Below are 19,983 nucleotides of genomic sequence, written 5' to 3' on the forward strand. Positions count from 1 at the left end.
CCACTTAATCAAGTAATCTCTTAGATGTGCTATGCGGGTGAAGATGCCATTTAAAAGTAAACCTTAGCCCAAATTTGGGATACGTTGCATAATATCGTCTCTGATTCAATTTTATCTGAATATGTAATAATTCTAGGTAGTGACTTATTGACTTTTCAGATGGATGCAATCAAAGTGGTAGGGACACAAAAAATTCATAGTGTTGCAAATCCTGCTACTTAATAAGCATACTAATGTTTTACGTGATCTACAACTTTAAACTTCTTACACATACATTATTTACATTGGCGTATTCAGCAGCCGACATGATCATAATATAGAATTTTAGGGCATTTTTGAAGTAAGGAAAATCTACATCAATTTCTCATCTCAAAATTGCCTAATAAATAATAGGGACAGCAACTCAACTGACGATGAGATCGATAGTGAATAGGGGAATGCATTAAAATTGTGTATACTATTGTAAATAAGAGACGTTCTCATATTATGTAAACATTTTATTGGTCTAATTTAGATTTTAAATCCCTCCAGGAAATTGAATTTATCATTGTTTTCCTATTTATCTAGGGTGACATGGGTAAAATTTAATTGAACGAAAGGCATGACAAATCTCGGCTTTTTGCACCACTTTTTCTCTCCTACCTAATATAAAGTCATATTTGCCAAGTCTCCCATCTTCTCTTGCTCAGGGTACATCTCGAAATTGCATGTACATAATCTTTAAAAATGGTAGCAAATGGTTTAAATGCAGTTGGAACCTCAGTTTGGTCTTTATTTCTGAAGACGAGTTTCGCCGTGCGTCAACGGATCTCGTCATTTGGGGTTTCCAAACTTTTCAGCATTTTCGTCTGCAAAAATTCGTTTCTACATAAATTGCAGTTAACGTTCTCACAAGAAATCGAGAATAATTGTTCTGACATCCAGGAACTGATATAATTATTGCACGCCTTGGATTATCCTCGATAACCAACACACTTGGTTTTACATTAAGGAACACGATAACACATCCAACCTAACGTGAAGGGATACTTCCATGTTAAAGTGGATCGAAGTACTATTAATTATACCTTAGGTGGTGTGCCCAAGTGTGCGAAAAATAAATATTTTTTGCAATAAACTAATCACGTAAGTTATTAAAAATGAAGCACATGTAGCTATTTTAATTCCTTATTGTTCTATACATAAAGTGAACGAGTTATGTACTGTGCGGGTGGAGCTTAAACCTACGGCCTCCTGAAGTACCTTGTGCTGAGACTAGGGTTTCTCGTGAGTTTAGCTCCATTCGCACAGCACATAACTAACTCACTTCAAGTATAGTTATAAAATTCATTAGTTTTACGATTTGTTGACTTATTACCACAAAACTACGACCAGAAATTGCAAAGAGCTGCGAGTTTTTCGTCATTTTTTCATAAAGTTAAATCAGGATTATGTCAGCATATGTAATACTTAAATTATGCCACGGTTTGGAAATCTTTCTGATTTAAACTTGTTAAAATTGACATCAAAAAATACTTCGACACCGTCAAAAACTCAAACTCAGAAATTTAACAAGTTATTGAGGACCGGATGTTGTTGGCATCATAAACGCATTAGCCAACACAAAAGAAAACCCAAACTCAGCATACATATTATTTATTATTGGGATCTGACAAAATATGTATCTTGCACAAACTCATAAATTGAACGTTTCAATTGTTAAAAACCTTACCGATCCCTCACCCACAGGTGAACTCAGTCTAATTACTGTTCTCACAAGTGCAATATGTACATACACATATCGCATCACTTGCTGCGTTTAGTAAAACTTTGCTCAAATGTGCATACGCAGGTAAAATGGTCATGTCATTTATTTCGCTGTGTAGCCTATGACACAGAGCGGAGCCTTAAGTATTGCAAGGTAGCGACTCATTCATCATCACCTGCATCACTCCTTGTCCGATATTACGACGATTGCGTTGAGCTTATGTTGCTTATGTTGGCGTCTTCATGCCCCTTCCTTCACCACTTCGTGCCACGTAGGATTTTGCATTGCAAACTTTTACTTTCCTTTGCACACATTTCTTCCTAACTGCGAGCAAGCCCTTCGTTCAGTTCACTTTTGTCTGTCGAGTGGTGCCGTCAATAGAGTTGTCTTTGTTCTTCATCCGTTTGGCTTTTTCATGAAAAATTGTCCGTGATTTTTGTTCAGTGTTGATACCGGAAGTTGGATTGATTAATCGGATTTCATTGGAAGGAAACGATAACAAATTCTATAAAAATTCATGTAAGCACATTTTTAGAGGTTTTTCTAATTTTTTAAGTAATCTGCTAAAGTTAAAGTGAGCGAATATTGGGAATGTGACAAGCGAAATTTTGAGAACGAGAGACAGCGTGCATTTATTAAGGCAACGATAAGTTTGCATACAATATTTTAGTTCTTTCTATTTGTGAAAGCATAGAAATTAATTGTGTGATCAATTAAGTGGACGATTGATTTGCTTAGAACGACTAACGGTCGTAATTGTACGACGTGCCAGTTGGTAAATAGGATCCATACTCTCAATCAGGGTGACTAACTAAGCAAATGTCGAGTATTGAGAAATGTTTTACAGTTTGTGCAACTTCTTGGACATTATTCATGCGTCTTGTGTGACTGGTTGGCTGGGGTAGCAATCAACAAGTTTCGATACTGAAGATGAGCGTTGTCGGTCCCAAGGACGTTCAAAGTTTGCGAATCAGCATTATGCAACCCAGATTTAAAACGTTCATGAATAACCATTATTGATGGGTGCCTTTTTTTACTTCTTGCGATGCTCATCTATGGATTTTTAGGCTATGGGGTGTTTTGTACGGAAATGTGTAGTGGGACTTTTTTCATAAACTTATCTTATAAAAACTACAAAAGATTAGGGAAAACCCTTTAAAAATAAATACATTGTCCCTTTTTAATATTCATCATTTGTAATTTTCATAATTTCATAAACGTTTTATGAAATATTAATAAATATGAATATGTCCTGTCAGTATTCTTCTTCAAGTTTTTAACCTGTTGCATCAAGTACCTAAAAAATTGCACGCAATTAATTTCCCTTTCTATTGCAGCCTGTCAACTACAGATATCTAAAGCACTTCTTGTGTAGTAGTTCTGCTGGTAACTTTTAGTTGTGTTAACCGGATCGACTGCAAAAACCAGTCCATCTCACTCTCAATTTCAATTCGACCATTAAAGCTCATTACCTTAGCCCAAAATATCGTTTTTTATCTCTCGCTGATGCCTCATTTTAGGTGAAAAAATAGTGGTGCACTTTACATTGAAAATTCATCTCCAACTTGACATTTGACCATTCATTCAATCTCTAATGTTAAATTGGATCGAAAGTGAAATGAAATCTAACCTTCAGGAACTATGCCGAATTAAGTAAATTGTTATCTAGCCATTACGTAGCTCTGTAGAAAAATGGTTAAATAATTATTAACCAGAATGTCTCTGGGCTAGCCGGCAAACCGTAATTAAATTCGAATTATCAAATACGATGATGTAACGAGTGCCTTACGTACAATACCCGAACGACGCTTGAGCAAATCACTTTGCAATTTTTAAACCGCACTTAGCTCGCCAATGAAGGAGGATTTAATTGGGAAACGAAACTTATAATTGGCCAGACTGGTGAAATATTTAGGCTCAAACCTACATATTATTGTGACACGAATTGAAAAGGGGTGCCTTCAAAGGTAGTTATTTCTTGAAGAAGAATTCACCAACCTAACGCACGCTCTCTCATTGTTATTGAGTTCCTTACCCAATTTCCATTTTTATGTCATCGGCATATTTATGTGGCGTTTGATGTAGGTAAATGAAGTTCATAGGCCAGTTTAATCATATCAGTCATCCTCTTACTTTCGTGTAACTAACCATCATTATATGCACACAGGCTGATGTACACTTAACATGCACCGATAAGGTACAACATATTTATGTAGGCAGTTATGCAGTAGTACTTAGACATTCACGTAGACATGTGCATTGTCGAAGTGGACAGAATAAAGTTATGCATATGTACAAGAATCGCTGCATTTGCACACAATGGCAAAAATCGCACAGTCCACATGCTTCACAAAAGGAAGGTAGAATAGTAAATATTTGCAAGCATCATTTGGCGAATATTACGCGCAGGTGCATGTGATGAATTGCATAATCAAGTGTGACTTCAGTAGTCACTGCAGTCACATAATATTACGTCGTGATTATTAATATTGCATATATTTATTTACGTACATGCATCGTCCACGTAGCACTCGTGTGTAGAATTGCCAGATTAAGTTCGCGTAGACCAGCGAAGTTGTAAAAAGTTCAATTTTTAATTATTGCTAATGATTACCTATGAACTTTACAAGAGGTAAAGGCCCATGAAAGAGTTTCAAATGATGCATATTCCAATTTTAAATAATTGCAATTTGACCGACTGAGGATGCGCAAATTTGGGTCATAATTTTTTATCGCTATAAAGATTGAAGGACTTATACATAATAAGACCTGCATTTGTTTTCGGATTTTTTTAACTTGCATCCCACCAGTCAAGCTGGTTTAAAAAATCGTAAACATTTATTTTTGAAGGTGCAAACCTGTGATGACTTTACAAAACAAACAATTACATGTATTAGAATGCTTAATTCTAATTGTTAAAAAATTCTTCAACCTTTGTAATGCAGGAAAACTTATTGGCAATTCATTCGTAAATTTTGAGATTTAGAGTCATTCTGCTGATAAAAACATAACAATTGGAATTGTTCTTTTCAAATTTCGACTCAATCATCATCGCAGTGATGATAAAATTACCTTGTAGCAGGTACCTTGCTTTTGACTTACTTTAGGAATAAACTACCTGGATTTTCCCCATTCTTATTATTTTAGCTTGTGTAGATTTGAGGAAAATCATTTAGTTGATTGTTATAATTACAGTAAAATATAAATTGACCACATCCAGACGGAATTATTGTGCGTCAGCCAAATGTTTTTTTTTATGCCACGCTTATCTTGTTCACTATCCATGAATTTTCTTTCCTATTTTTCAAACGACAATCAAGCCATGTATAGAAAAATGTATAGGAAAGCTTGAATCTATTAGTTTTTGTGCCACTTAATACACAACTTATTTAAAAACCACTTAACGGACAATGTAACTGAACCTGTTGCTTAAAAAATTCCTTGGTCACACTCTGCAGTTGTTTAAACGATAAAAACTTGGCAATTTACTTATACAATGAGTGAGTGATTGGAATGATGCAAACTTTAACAAAGTTATGATCACTCTTCTGGTAAATTAGAACTTAATCTTTGACTGGCAATCATCATACGCAATTGTTTGATTTATGGGGAAAATGCATGTATTAGTAAAGGTTGGGTCAGATTTTATTAATGGAGGCAAAGTAGTCCACTCAAGTTCGACATAGGTCTTGATAAATTATCCTTCTCATTACTAAATGATTTGGATAACTAATTGGTAACATAAATTAGCACACACTTTACTCTCATTAAAATAAGTAACAATAACAAATTGCAATTAATTTATGTTGATTAATCTCAATTTCAGAATGAAGTACTTAAGTATCGTATCCTTAGCTCTTGTCATTGCGGTCAGCACTGCACTTCCAGTTCCTGAGGACACATCTTCCACGGCAGCTGTCAAATCGTCGGATGAAGCTAAGGAATCTTCCGTAAGTCCGGTTCCGGTTTCCGATGTGTAAACATACGATATTCATATTCCGATAGAAAAATGAATTGTTATTATTCAATCAAAATTACGCATTTGATTCACAAATTAGCTTAAATTATAAGATCAAATTATAAAATTTGTAGCAAATATTGCGTTATTCGCAATAATGTAATTAGCACACGGGACAAGTGCATATCTCTCAATCATCCATGGTCTGGTGAATCCTGACCATAACAAATAAGTAATACGCGGCTAATAATAATTTACTTGGTAATCATTTTTTTATTGTTACAAGTGCACTAAATACTGACATGGATTGGTCAATAAAAAAATGAGATCAAATTGAGGAATGTTACTAAAAAGAGCAGAAGGTTTCATGTGTAAACATGCCTTCTTATACAAATTAGTGCATATGCATCAACCTTATTATGAAGGATGTACCAACGCCAAAATTTTCAGTTCGGTAGGTATTTATTTTTGTACACAAGAGCGCAGAAATGAATCCAATCTTGTTTATGTAATCCCAACAAAGTGGAATTTTTTGCTTGTTAATGCATAAAATCGTGGTTGAACTCACTTACACATACATATTTACTATGGCAGTAGGTTTTTTGATCATTTTTGCACCTGCACCATAAGATTGGAATGGTCATTCAGTGCTATTTCTATGATTAGACTTCCTACTTCCTGAGCCCAGTTTGAACAACTAAACCAAGCATCCATGAGACAAGACAATATGTACACGTGGATTATTGATGTTTTTTAAGTTGCAATAATTAATATCTTATTTAAGCCAGGTTGGCTTACTCACACAATATAAGAGACAAGCTCTTTTCTTATGGGTACACAACTGCATGTGTGTATTCATACATATGTCATGAGGTGTAACCAGTGCATGTAATGCCACCACATTCGAATGCACTTGTACGTACATACGGCTGTTGTACATCTGAGCACTATCAAAGTGTCAGTAGGTGTGTTGTTTTATTTTATGGAGTGCTCTTCATGCTCAAATTCGCATAAATAGATTCACACACAGCACACTTTATGCTCGCTGAATTATCACTTTCGCCAAGTTTATCATTGTTTCAAACGTTGAATGGGGTTTGTCAGTATTCAAACTTTAAAAATTTAGTTCACTCAGACGTTTGGCAAAGCCTCAAATTGCGGTACGTTATGACCGAGACATGGGCGAGTATTATACAATTTTGCAACGCTCACAATCGTACACATTTTATTAAAATTACTACAGAAGCGGAACTAACCTACGTTGAGCGTCACTATATTCTTTGAAAAAAAAAAGATTATGAACACAACTCACTCACATCACCTTCATCACGTTAAGTTAAGACTGAAGTCATCGTATAGATAGATATGCATTGCGTATAAGCTGTTCCAAGCTATCATACGATAAGGAACAGTGAATTTAGACAAGTGATAACGATTAATGAGTCACTGTTGGGAATTTTACGTCGGATACGGATATAAGCATTGTGAGTAATAAAATGTGTGTATTGTCGGTGCAATGACAATAATATCACCACAACAGCTCCAATTTACTGCAACTATTGAAAACGCACAACATTCATTCGTTATAGTTCATAAGAATAATTAGATAATAATTTTGGCTCAAGAAACTTCAACACAGAGTTGAAGTTACATGTAGGAAAGTCATCTTAGCCAGATGATAAGTTGACTCCCATAATGCTCATATTTAATGCATTACGTAACACAAGGAGAAGTTATCATTCCTCGATATCATACAAACGGTTGCATCATTTATCCAACCTTACGCACAATAATATAACAATTAAGCTATTGGCAATTATTCTGTCAACATGTAAAATCTGTCACGAAATGAGAAAAACATAGTTTTACGACATTTCTTTGTAATACGCATAGATTTGACGGAGCGTGAAACATATTTTTCCTAATTTTGGTTTTCCTCATGAATTAAAGCGTTACAAGTAATACGAATTATTTCTGATCAACCCAGATTGAGTTTAATTCGAACCTAAATGTGCAATTTAAATATGTACGATGCGTGTGCAGGTAGCAATAAAACATGTTTTTTTTATTGTGAATCAGATCAATGCGAGCAATTATAGAAATATCGAAAACTATAAATACATGGAGCAACTTGTTGGATGATTAGTTTGCACCACAACAGGAAACGAGAGTAAAGTGCCAAATTTGTAGTGTGTTGTGTTTATTGCCTGAATGGAAACAAAGTTGACCTGCATTCTCAAATAGGAATTTGATAGTCGTTGGGCTGAGAAAATTACGATAACATTTATAGGTTTGCCTACATGACTGCATTTCTTGAGTTGATAGCAATTCATTTATTTAGCAGCCAGCACGTTTGCTAAATATTCAATTGGCAGGGGAGAATAGATCCTCGTGAGTCCATGAAGCATGAAGTTTTGTCGTGTGGATTTGAATTTTATCTGAATGGTAATTAATACAACACTTAGTCAGCCACCTTATTTGTGAGTACATGTTAGTGAAGAAGGATTGCACAACTTGATGCATGGGGACAGGTAAACTAGTGAGCAATTTGAGCATCTTCTTCTTCATCTTGTTGCTCGAAGGGTTGACTTTTTCATTCATGAGCAGAATTAGAAGGACTGAGAGTTTTTTGTTCCGCGTGTTGCGACAGTTTGGAGAATTTCGTCCAAGACAAATTAAGATGTCCCGTCCCATTTGAAAAAAAAATTGGTGAAATTTGTACAAATTTTGTGCAGAATAATTTTGCTCGCCTGGTTGATAAGTAGTTAGCGTGTTAATACTAATTTTCTTGGATTCCTATAATCATCAGGATTGAAGATGACAATTGTCTGGCAAATTTTTGTTCTTGTGCTGGCCAAGTAAATATCTAGTCTTTGATACTAATGAGGTTGATTACTTCAATTATACGCGATGACCCAACTATTTACTGTATAATTACGCACATGGCATGATGTGGTGATTTACGTATGTATTAATACAATATTTCTCACCAGAGAATAGTTTTTCTTTATCGAGTCGCAATTATCCGAGCGTAATTTAAATACTTTACGTTTTATCACAAAGAAACCCAACGCCCACCCCCGCTTTTTCAGACTCTTGTCAGCATTAGGAAATGTTACACTGGTACAATGAGCTACTTTAATTGCTGAATAACAGTGTAATGACAAGGTCGCCTCGAGTTTTTCAAACGATCAGGGAAAAAATGACAAAATAGTCATTTGCATGAATGGGATATGCTCATCATTTTATAGCCAACCTTCAAATTTGGGATGATAAAGAGTCTGGCTTGTAAGACAATTAGCTTATGTGTTCATATTATAAAACCATAAGCAATTCAGTCAATTGAGTAGTTCACACATTCTCGAACAGTGGCGAAAATGTAGAAAGCTTCATAATTAAAAAATAGAGTGGATTAAATTCCCAAGCACTATGGCTTCCTTGAGTGTTTTGTAATAACTCGACAAGTAACGTAACACTGTTCTTTTGTCTAATTTCTCCAATCATTGGAATGACTCGATAAATTTAGTCGATGAAATTTGGCCAATCTCTGATTCTAGTAAAAGTTGATACCATCATTGTTTGCATACGTATTGTTGCCTATTTAAATTGAAGGCTCAAGTATTTAAGAGAGTCAGCCCCAAAATCAGGGTCGTTTTCTCAGTGTTGAACTGAGTTATTTTTTATTTGACCGAATTAAGTCACTTTTTATCAATTGGCTGCATTTTGATGATACAAGAGACAATACCCTTTAAAGCAAAAAAATGTGTCGATGTGATGCCGAAAGATAGATAATGTACTACAGGACCACGCCTAAGATATCTTCTCATACTATATACGTTTGCTCATTAAATATCTACTTGACCAGAGCACACACCACCACAATATGCTGCATGGGTGGTTAGTTTGCTAAATAGTGCCTGAATAACGCGAGTCAGTTACTCTTTGTTTATGACATAACACAGTGACGACGGAATTGCGTAACTTTCAATACGAAATTTGAATGTTGAGTGCGTACTGAGAATCTATAGCGTTATGAATATGAGATCAAGATTGACCACTTTCGCATCAATTGATGTGCTCACGTAGCCCGTTTCGTAGTATCATTGGATATATGGATACATAGCCGATGTCTCTGACGACTCGTCGTGAAATGAGACACACTCACGACCTGCAGTTTTGTGGATCTAACTCTTATGTACATGTTTTGTTGCTCACAATTTGTAGGATTTACCGAATCTCATAATTTGTGCAATGCAATAGGTACCCGACAACATGGGTACACTTTTTAATTACGTTTAAACTTGGCTTCCAGGCATCATGTGTTAGTCGAGCCCAGCCCTCACTCGAAAAATATGTCAATTAAGCATGATTTTTGTAAATCAAATTAGCCAGAAGGCATATCATTCTTTGAGATGAGCCAATAACATTGTTATCCGCGTAACGAGCGGCGAAAGGATTGAACATTCTTAACCCAATAAAACAACATCGTTCAGAAATGTTGCAATGATATTGGCCATGGACATGTTTTTCTGTTAGAAAAGTCATCAACTGTCTCACTCAACCCTTTTATGCATATTTCTGCCTTTACACACATAATCACCATTAATTGGGCTGGGATCTGGGATCTCTCAAGACCTAGACACTGAATCAAATTAGTGTTTACAAATTATGCCCAACGACAAGAGCTAATTCACCGCAAATGGTTTCATCAAACCTGTGTTTCCAAATCCTTTGTTTTTTGTGTGGTTGATTGAAAACGTGTGATAATGCTCCTATTTATGAAATGAATAGAACCCTTATGCTACATATGTAGGAGTACCTACATGTACGTACATGTACATATATGCACTTCAATACACTTCTGCAATTAAAGTTGCATCGCACTTTACAGCCTAAACACTGTACTGTGCACCTTTTGTGACGGAAAGGACAAGTGACAGCAGCAGGGCATCAATTATCTAAAAAAACCAACAGAGAACTTTTTCTCAGAATTCGTCATTCATCATCACGGGGCTGAGCTTGTATTACATAAACTAGAACTTAATAGAGTAACCTGGTTCACACTAGAGCGACAATTTTCGATACGAAGTCACACGATATGCGAACTTGTTTTAAGTGAAGGAACTTTTTATTGAGTCCTTTTATGAAAACTTTTGATTTTTGCATACGTATGAAGTAATTGAATAATGAGTGGATAGGGAAGGATGAAAATGCAACCGTACGTATGAAAAAAGAAGCAAGTTGAATAATTGTGTAAATCTCAATGCAACATAATTATAGCGTGCTCTGACACAGACGCTGTACATAATTCTACTTGGAAAATGTGGCATTTCGTGGGTTACTTGCACTTTCAGCTGCGAACTTGTAGTGCATGCAATATATGTAGGTACACATATGTGCATATGTATTATGTATGCTGTACTTACACGAAACGATGCTCCTTCTGTGTGGAAAATGGTAATTTTATGCGTTAAAATAAGTATAAATTATTATACGAAGCATAGCACTGGGCTTTATCATTATATAATGCAATGTTTACAAAGACGCTGGTTAATTTACCCAACGAGAGTTGTGTGAACAATCTTGAACTAAAATTTTGATGAACAAATCATTAATTGAGGAATCATTTTGATTTACATTGCCTTGAATTTTCTCCGCCTTCGTAGTGCGCCCTTATCATTGCACAAACTCAACTAGATTATGTGCATTAACATCTAATTTTGTTAACTAGTGGAACAAGAGTTGAGGGCAAAAAAAGTAGAACGAGACTTAGATATCTTAAAGTACTATTTTACTCATTTTTACATAAGCCTACTGCATATGGACTACCTGGATTAGCCATTGCAACTTTATGCATTTACATGAAAATTACTAGATTTATTATGGTTTGGATTACACACATCTTCATTATTGCCAAGATAATGAACTCATTTAGATTAATTTACATAAAATCCAACAGAATTCCTCCGACTGGTTGACAATTGACGTTATCAAGTAAAATGACGACGTTGACCCCACGAAAATAAAATACTTTAAAACTGACTAAAAACCGAACAAGTGATAAATTTACGAAACATTTTCTTCGCCCTTCTCAGGTGTACTACCAAGATCAAGATGACCCTCTCCAAGGATCCGAAAGTATCCAATCCAAGGTTGTACGAAGTATTGCCTCGGACTCTGGAAAATATGTGCCCACGGACGAAGAGCCACCCATGCAAAGAATTACCAAAGCATTAGAGGTGGTCACATTACTCAAAAACGATACTCGACTTTTTGATTGACGATTTCGGACAACCACGACCTCATCGGACTCGAGAGGAGTTTAAACTTACTACTTGTTGATGATTGCACCTGTATTTGCATTTATTTAATACCACAATCCCCTTATGACTTCTCCATTACACAAGATTATAAATAAGATCTTTGCAATTTCAAGAATTGCATGCAATTCTATTTATAGCTCGCTTTGTGAATACGACTTGTTGCAGAATCTTGTGTCGAAGCATAAGGGATTGTGGAGGTTGTGGTGGTGTGAAATTACAGACATTTTTATAAATAGTGTGATGAGATATTTATGCTCTTAATGATTCTTGTTGTGAATGACGGTGTGACGTTTGACTCCCTGTCCATGTTGGTTGGCACATGGTTCGCTAGCTTTATGCTTACTTATCGCTTTCCTACCCCGCTTAATGGCCTTTTCATTGTATTTAAAAAATATATTAAAGTCAGACCACTGGTAGTAGGAGGAGAGACCGTAGAGTGAAAAAAGCGAGCAAAAGCTCTAAAAAAACGTGTCGTTTCTTATTGTAAAACAAAAGTCAATGCCAAGCATATCTCTTTAAACAAACAATTACTGGGTTTGAATCTCATCCTTGAAATGATTATGACAAACGTTTCCCATGCAGCATTACAAAATTGGAAACAATTGCGAATTTACCAAATCGAGAATAAATTAACAAGCAAAGCAATCGCCACTAACCAAGTATTTATGTATAACTAGCAAAACGAGTAGCCTTCCTCAACGTGTGCGAGTGAGTTAAATGATTTTCAGATTTTCAATTTAGTTGAAAATAAGTGATACTTATGTATGTACGTATTACTTCAACGACCCATCAGTGACCTCAACCAATGTGGGTGGAGCACAGAAATGACGGTATTTTAGTGTCCATTACGGTCTGGTTGGTAATATTATTGTATTTATTTGCCTATGTATTGCTTCATCCATTTATTATTTATGTACTCCGACCATATTTATTGACCTGCTCACGACGGTAAAATACGAAGACGACTGCTAGTGGTAAAGTAGACGTAGTTTTAATATTTGCCTATAAATATAAAGGAAGTTTCTCAACAACTTGGAACCGGTTTCAAAAATTTGGGCAACTCTGCCATTCAAATTCTGGAAGGTGTGGATGTCGCTGCGGAACAGGCGCTGGGCACGGGGGCTCGAATCGTCACTGGAATTGCGGAAACCGCTGCAGAAACTGCGGAAACTGGCGCAAGAAAAGCTATTCGTATTGCAAATGTGAGCACTTAGCACCCAATTGTATTGTCTTGCAGGTTATTTGCACGCGAATTGTACCCACAAACAAATCAATTTTGTAGAGTATTTTTAGTGTGCTTTTTTTATTAATGTTTTGTCCGTAGTACATGATCCGTTGTGGATTTTTTTAGTTAGTTTGTATTTGTGTGACTGTGTAACGTCCCTCGCTGCGTGGCTTTTAGTAGTCATCAATTATTTGCAATTGTAGTAGTAGTAATAGCACAAAACTATTTTACGTAAGTACATTTTACAAAATTAAGTACTCATTTACGAACTGACGTGATTCGTCTAACACGATTTCTCAAAGTAGCACATTTCCACATTTACGAACGTTTGACAACCAGCACTTTGCGACTCTGCACACGAGTCACACACTCAATTAACGGAACGGACTGGAGGACATTATATTCTGAACTGGCAATTATGTTTTCATGAATTTCTATGAAAAGTCATCTTATGTGATGTCGTCAAATTAATATGTCATCATTACGGAAGATATCAGATTTTGCAAACTTTTGTCAATATGAAAATGAAATGGAGGACGTTTGAAACCATCATATTTTTACCTTGGCTGCATAGTTCTTAAGAAATTGTTAAGAGATGTTCGTTTGGCTAATTAAATTTGTATTTGGAAACAGGGAGTTGCTAGCACTTTAACTCAGGGCACAAAGTCCATCGTTGACACGAAGACAACCTTGTTGAAGGGGCTGACTGGTGCAGTACCCTCTTCCCTCCAGGCCGACGCTTCTTCCACGAATGAAGCCGTTCAGAGGAACGAGAGAGGGTCATCCGCCTCGGGATTCAGTGGATATCCAAGCTCATCTTATGTGCGTAAAGGATATTTGATAATCAATTTGCATCTTCCAGATGCACCAGATTTTAATCGAGGCTCATCTTTTTAGGGACCCAACACCGTGGCTGAAACTCCAAACAACTTTATCAATGTCTTTTCTCAAGCTGCTGCCAACACTGTCAACTTTGGAACTCAGTTGCTCAACAGTTTGGTTGGAGTTGCTGCCAACATTCTTCAAGTGAGTGAATAAACTTGTCGGCATCAATTACGACTAACTAAAAATTCTGCTGAAATCTTCCAGGGAACTGTTTCCACCTTATTGAGCCTTTTGAACGCCAAGGGTCAAATCGTTGGTGCCGTTGTACAGTCCGCTCCTCCAGTTTTGGCATCCGTAACTCGGACGGCTGGTGATGTCCTTGCCGCCAAGGCCAGAATCTTTGGAGCCGTAACTCAGGTTAGCTAATATGATGGCAATATATTCATAAATACATATATTTTTGGAAATGCTTTATGAAATCACGGATTATGTATGAGATTGACACCTTTCTTGACCCAAACTAACAAATCGTGAACTCAGGTTGGTGCCGCGGTAGCAAACTCTATAGGAGGTTTCGCTGCCACTGCGAACAACGCGCTTGGAAATGCAGGTGGTCATGGTGGAGGCACGGCGACTGGGGGTTACGCCTAAGTTTCTTGACAACACTGTTACAAGACAACCTTAAGCTACAACTCAATTACAATAGATTACGATATGGAACTCAGAGAGGTGTAGAGAACTATTTTACATTAGTTTGTAGTACGATTACTTAGGTAGTTTAGATGGTGGATGAATATTTAGATTCAGGATGGCAACTTCTCAGTCAGTCAGTCAATACGTGGATACAGACGACAGTAGTAATTATGGTAGAAAGTGCGTGAGTGGATGAGGAATATTTGAAACAAATTGACGATGAACTAATTAGAAATGAAAATTATTAAGTGGTGAATGCTTCTGAGATTTTGAGACTTACTACGAAACTTGTTTTTGAAATGAAGAAAATATTATGACGTAGATTTTGACCACTTTTATCGTCAGGAAGTTTGTCGTCGTAATAATTTTATTAAATTATCGATCTCCAGATCAATTTCTTTATTGTTGTGGAGCTGAGATTTCAATTTGAAAATAGTTTTTTTAGAACGAGCTGGATACATGGTGCGCTAATTGCTCAATTTTTTTGTAGTTAGTGAGTTTCTCAGTTTTTTGGGTGCATGGTTTTTTCAACGACTGAGGTTATTTTAATATATGTTCGGCATGGGTGACGAGTGAATGTGTTCAATAGTCACTAATAATTAAGGGCTATTATTATTATGATAACCATTGGGGAATAGTTGTGTAGTGTGAATTGTTAATTATGACGATATTTGTACCGTTAAATAGATAGATACCTGGTAGCAGTATATTTTTATGACAAAAACCCCAGGACGACTAGACTAAGAATAAGGCGAAATTTATGTGTACGTACAACGAGATATTATAGATTTAATTATTAACTTTTGTACTTTTACGAATGACGACATTTTAAAACATGAACTCTGAAATTACAAAATTACGAAAGACGTGTATCAAAATGAAAAAGAGGCATTGAAACCTTTATAATTCTCGAAAGACGTTTTGTGTGTGTGTGCATGATATTAATTTGTAATTTGACACTTAACGTAATAATAGACATGAAAAATGTAGACCTAACTGATATTTAGCTGACTTGTACTAATTAATTAAATACTGATATTTAAAATGACCGACTGGTGACAATAAATAAAAGTATGAATATGTTGAATTGTTGAAACATTTACTGACTCTTACTCGGTTTCAGGACTGAAATTGTACAAATTCATGCATAGAGTGGTCATGATCACAATTTACAAAAACTAATTCCATCTGTATTTTAACAATTTACGGTTTTTGTGGAGGGTGCTCTTACGAGTACGAAGAATGGGTCATGTTCATGAATTATTTATTAGGGCGGCACACGCTTGGTCTCTGATAATGTTCCAATAATCTTCAACGCCACCACCCAAGTAGCCTCAAAAGCAGTAGATTCTGGAGGGCGGATTTTAAAGGCAGGCACCAAATCATTACGAATTAGTGTAGGATCCATCTCCCAAGGCTTTCAAGGTGTTTACGAGGTTCGTTTCATGACGTCGAATCTGCTGGAAAATTGGGCTGCAAAACTAATACAACATGCTGTAACAAATAGGGCTGCTGGAAAAACACTAATCAATTTAACACGAGAATAATGTTTAACAATTATCTGGTCAAGTTAGACAGTGAAAATAGTGAACCTATTTTTCATCGAGTAATAACTAGACAGCACAGAGCGACAGAAATTTACATATTTGCATATTGTATTTCTACAAGTGCATCTACATATATACATAAATCGACGAATGGCTGTTTGCAGTTAGGACTTTCACCCGCAACTTCACTGGTCTTATAGAAAACCAGAAAATGAGGACATTTATAATAATTCCCTTGGCAATCACAAAATATTTTCGATCTACTTACGCGACAACCAATTACTTACAAAATTGGTAGCATGCTCAAGACGAGACAATGAACAAAGCTTTCATGTTCATACATCGCATGGGGCGACAAACGCCAACAAGGAAGATGACGGTCATACCCCGTTGACACGTGGACTAGACAAAATGTGTACGGAAACTGAAGACAAAATGGATGACGACAAGTACTGATGGAGACGAAAAACAGTAAGTTAACGAGCTTCCGTAGGGATTCTACAATTTGACTGTTGTATTCAATTCTAATCTTTAAACAAGTCGCTCAATATTTATAAACTGTATTTACTTTTCTTAATTACTGTTATTTTCCTGGTTTTGGACATTACTTATTGTTAGAATTGGAAATAGTTGAAATTGCTGTAACTCTGAGCTTTCATTTTTATACAAATTTCGTATTCGTTCCTCCAGTCGGGTGACACTGTACTCTGAAGGTTGACTTTACACGTATTTGAACATAACAATATCGCTTCTGAAAAAAAAATCTTCGTCAAAAGTTGTAGAAATCTGATGCAGGAAAAAATTCGACCTTTACTACGAACGTACATACCTTGAGCCGGGTAACGCCAATTCCTTCCCACAACAGACGCTGTTAATCTATGACGTACATGAACATTTGTAAATACTCTAAAATGCGTAAAACATTGTAAATGCCACACATGATGTAAAAATGCTAAACTCATTTCTTTTCCTTAAAGTCGTCTATCTAGAATCTGACTGATTTTAATTTTTACAGTCTGCCGTGAACTTTGCGAGTCAGTTGGCCCAAACGATCACCAACACCTTCTCCGCCTTGTTTAATGGACCCAACGCCCTGAACTTTAGTGCATTGACGGGTGGCGGTGGTCGAGGTTTGGATGGCTCTGGACCAGCATCGGTCTTGGGAGGAGTTGGCAATGTACAGTATTAATTAAATTTGATATTATCCGTATTTTAAATTGGTTTGAATTTTAAGTTTGTCATGCAATAAGTGACTGATGTTTCTACCTTTTACCTTTTCCAACTTCATATAATATCCATAATTCCTACATTATATGAACTCCTTGAACTGATTAAGTGATGCAATAATAATAACATGTCCTGCTTGCTAAGTCCTATAACCTAGCCAAATCCTGTAATAAAACCTACTACCACAAATAACCTTACTAACTTTCCACCATGATCATAATCCTTTAACAACCTTATTCCTCAATGCATCCGCTATCCATCCAGTCCAGATATTCCTCCTCAAGTCCGTCCTCAAGCCGTCTTGTATCCTCCTAACCCTCAACATCCGGTCGTACTTACAGAATTATTATGGATTCGTCGCCACTTATTTTTTTGTAACCAGCTCTCAAATCATTTCCAGTTTGCACAAACGGCCATCAACACCAAGCTGAACTTGTTGAACGGTCTCCTCTCCCCGTTCACTGGGGGCAGACCGCTTCTCAACTTTGGTGGTGGTTCCTCTGGGGGAAACCCATTGGCTGCCCTTTTCAACCTGCCACAGTCATCTTCCTCCTCCCACTCTGGCTCAGGAGGATATCCGAGTGCTTCGGAGCCCAATTTTAGAATAACAATTGCAGCTTCGACCCCAGCCCCTGCGAAAGATGACACCGCCGCTTCTGGCTCCACGCCTGTAGGTGTTTCCACTTCAGCTAAAACTGCTACTCCATAAATTACTGAACGTTTACTAGCAACAAACGCGTGACTACTTGAATGCAAATTTATGACGATTAGCTACCAAAACTTTGGAATGATACGACTTACTAATCTGATGGATAGTCATGCTTTTTACGTTATTTAGTGAAGCGACTAAAAGAAACGACAAGACGGAGTACTTTACTTGTTACATGTAATTCTCCAATATACTATATTTCGACATTTTTGTATGAGCAGTAAGATTAATTATTTGTACCGTGTCGCGTGGTATTTTACGAAATACTTGACACTTCTTCTTGGATAGCTTTATTTCTTGAACACTGTCAATTTTGCAATTAAATGTCAAAAAATGACATGACATACATACTTACAATTAGGATTAGTAAGCAAAAACGTGTAAACCATAATAGTATTAATACGAGTTGACCGTAATAACTTGACAGACGAAACTTGCAACTTGGACTTACAGTGGATAATAGTGAATTTGTGACAGATATGACGACTATGAAAATAATTGACGAGAAATATTTTTCATCGACTGCTTCTCGCCTCAATAATTGTTGTGTTGTTTTGTCTTAAATGTGATGCAATTCTGTGCAATTTATGTTTGTAAATATTATTGTTAAGAAATTTATTTTATCATATAACTTAAAATGCTGTGTTTTATCCTACGACAATATATTTCTGAAAATGTGACGCATAATTTCTAATTACGTTATGATAACACTCGCCCAGTGTTTAGTAAACACTGTTTACGATAATATACAGTTTTTTTACGAGAAATTAAGCCTAGACTAAACACATAGTCTAGTTGTTACCCAAATGTACGAATTGCTCCGATAATTATGCGGATTTCGTAATTATCACGAGAAGAGACGTTATGGTAAGGACATAAATGGTAAGGAACTGACTTTTGCTTGCGTCGTCGTCGTAATGTGATATATGATCTGCTTTATATAATGGACTTGAGATTATGATAATTATAAATAAGATAAGAGAAATAAACGAATGTGCGTTGCGAAATGAAAAAAAAACTCTACTTGTTAATCGTTTATTATAATTGGCTTGCTTTTTGTTTTGTTTCTAGCTACGATTTTTGAATTTTTGCTTACAAATTTTTGGCTAAAAAAAATTCAGCTTAATCACCTGCAACTAAACACTATCACATCTTACTATAGACACCGTAATGACTACTAACTCACACTACATTTAATAAATGGATTTAAGATTTTTGGTTTTGGATATGGGCTTAACTATTTAATTAACTCACTAATTTTTTTACACACTCTCCTCGTTGAGCAGAATCGATCCGTGAGATTTTTCCAGCCAGTCGTAGCCAAGCCTCCACAGTCCGACGACCTTAATCCAGGAAACCTTTTGGCATCTTTGGGTGGACTTTTCGGAGGAATGCTGAACCAACTCAGTGGTGGCAACGCCAACAGAAATCGAAATTTGGCCAGAGGACCCGACTCCTCCAACACGTTCCTTGCCCAAATTCTTCCTAATGCCAATGCCAAACCTGTCACGACTTCTTCAGACGCTGCAAACGAAGCTGTTCGGAAGCAGCTTGAGCAATCCTTAATTTCTTCACTCCTTCAAAATGCTTTCACCAACAATAAGCAGCAGCAGAAGTAGACGTAGTAAATACTCACTATCTTAGCGCATGTATTTATTTAATTCCAAATATAACAAAATTATAACAACTAATAAGAATTTGTCGTCGTCCTCGAATTTTTGTTGAAAAA

The 19,983-nt window shown here is 36.3% G+C and overlaps 1 protein-coding gene across 2 annotated transcripts; it reads left to right on the forward strand.

Moving 5' to 3' along the window:
• The first annotated feature begins 2,078 nt into the window (after positions 1–2,078).
• On the forward strand, positions 2,079–19,948 carry LOC110851492. Of its 2 annotated transcripts, XM_022099286.2 has the most exons (10): positions 2,080–2,266; positions 5,574–5,697; positions 11,801–11,944; positions 13,045–13,230; positions 13,887–14,075; positions 14,151–14,279; positions 14,343–14,495; positions 17,334–17,495; positions 17,946–18,215; positions 19,541–19,948. In XM_022099286.2, the coding sequence occupies exons 2-10, from the start codon at positions 5,575–5,577 to the stop codon at positions 19,871–19,873; spliced, it is 1,689 nt and encodes a 562-aa protein (XP_021954978.1). In that variant the 5' UTR covers positions 2,080–2,266; position 5,574; the 3' UTR covers positions 19,874–19,948. The 2 variants fall into 2 exon arrangements, with proteins under 2 accessions (XP_021954979.1, XP_021954978.1); XM_022099287.2 differs by lacking the exons at positions 11,801–11,944; positions 13,045–13,230 and having other exon boundaries at positions 2,079–2,266.
• Positions 19,949–19,983: the final 35 nt, after the last annotated feature.

Source organism: Folsomia candida, unplaced genomic scaffold, assembly GCF_002217175.1.
Source record: "Folsomia candida strain VU population unplaced genomic scaffold, ASM221717v1 Fcan01_Sc006, whole genome shotgun sequence".
Taxonomy (NCBI): domain Eukaryota; kingdom Metazoa; phylum Arthropoda; class Collembola; order Entomobryomorpha; family Isotomidae; genus Folsomia; species Folsomia candida.

What these genes read in the sequence shown, in the direction of transcription:
- LOC110851492 (XM_022099286.2), top strand. Translation starts at nt 5,575, where the DNA reads ATGAAGTACTTAAGTATCGTATCCTTAGCTCTTGTCATTGCGGTCAGC. An exon ending in ATGAAGCTAAGGAATCTTCC is followed by an intron (nt 5,698 to 11,800) that starts GTAAGTCCGGTT and finishes CGCCCTTCTCAG; the next exon opens with GTGTACTACCAAGATCAAGA. An exon ending in TTGCTGCCAACATTCTTCAA is followed by an intron (nt 14,280 to 14,342) that starts GTGAGTGAATAA and finishes GAAATCTTCCAG; the next exon opens with GGAACTGTTTCCACCTTATT.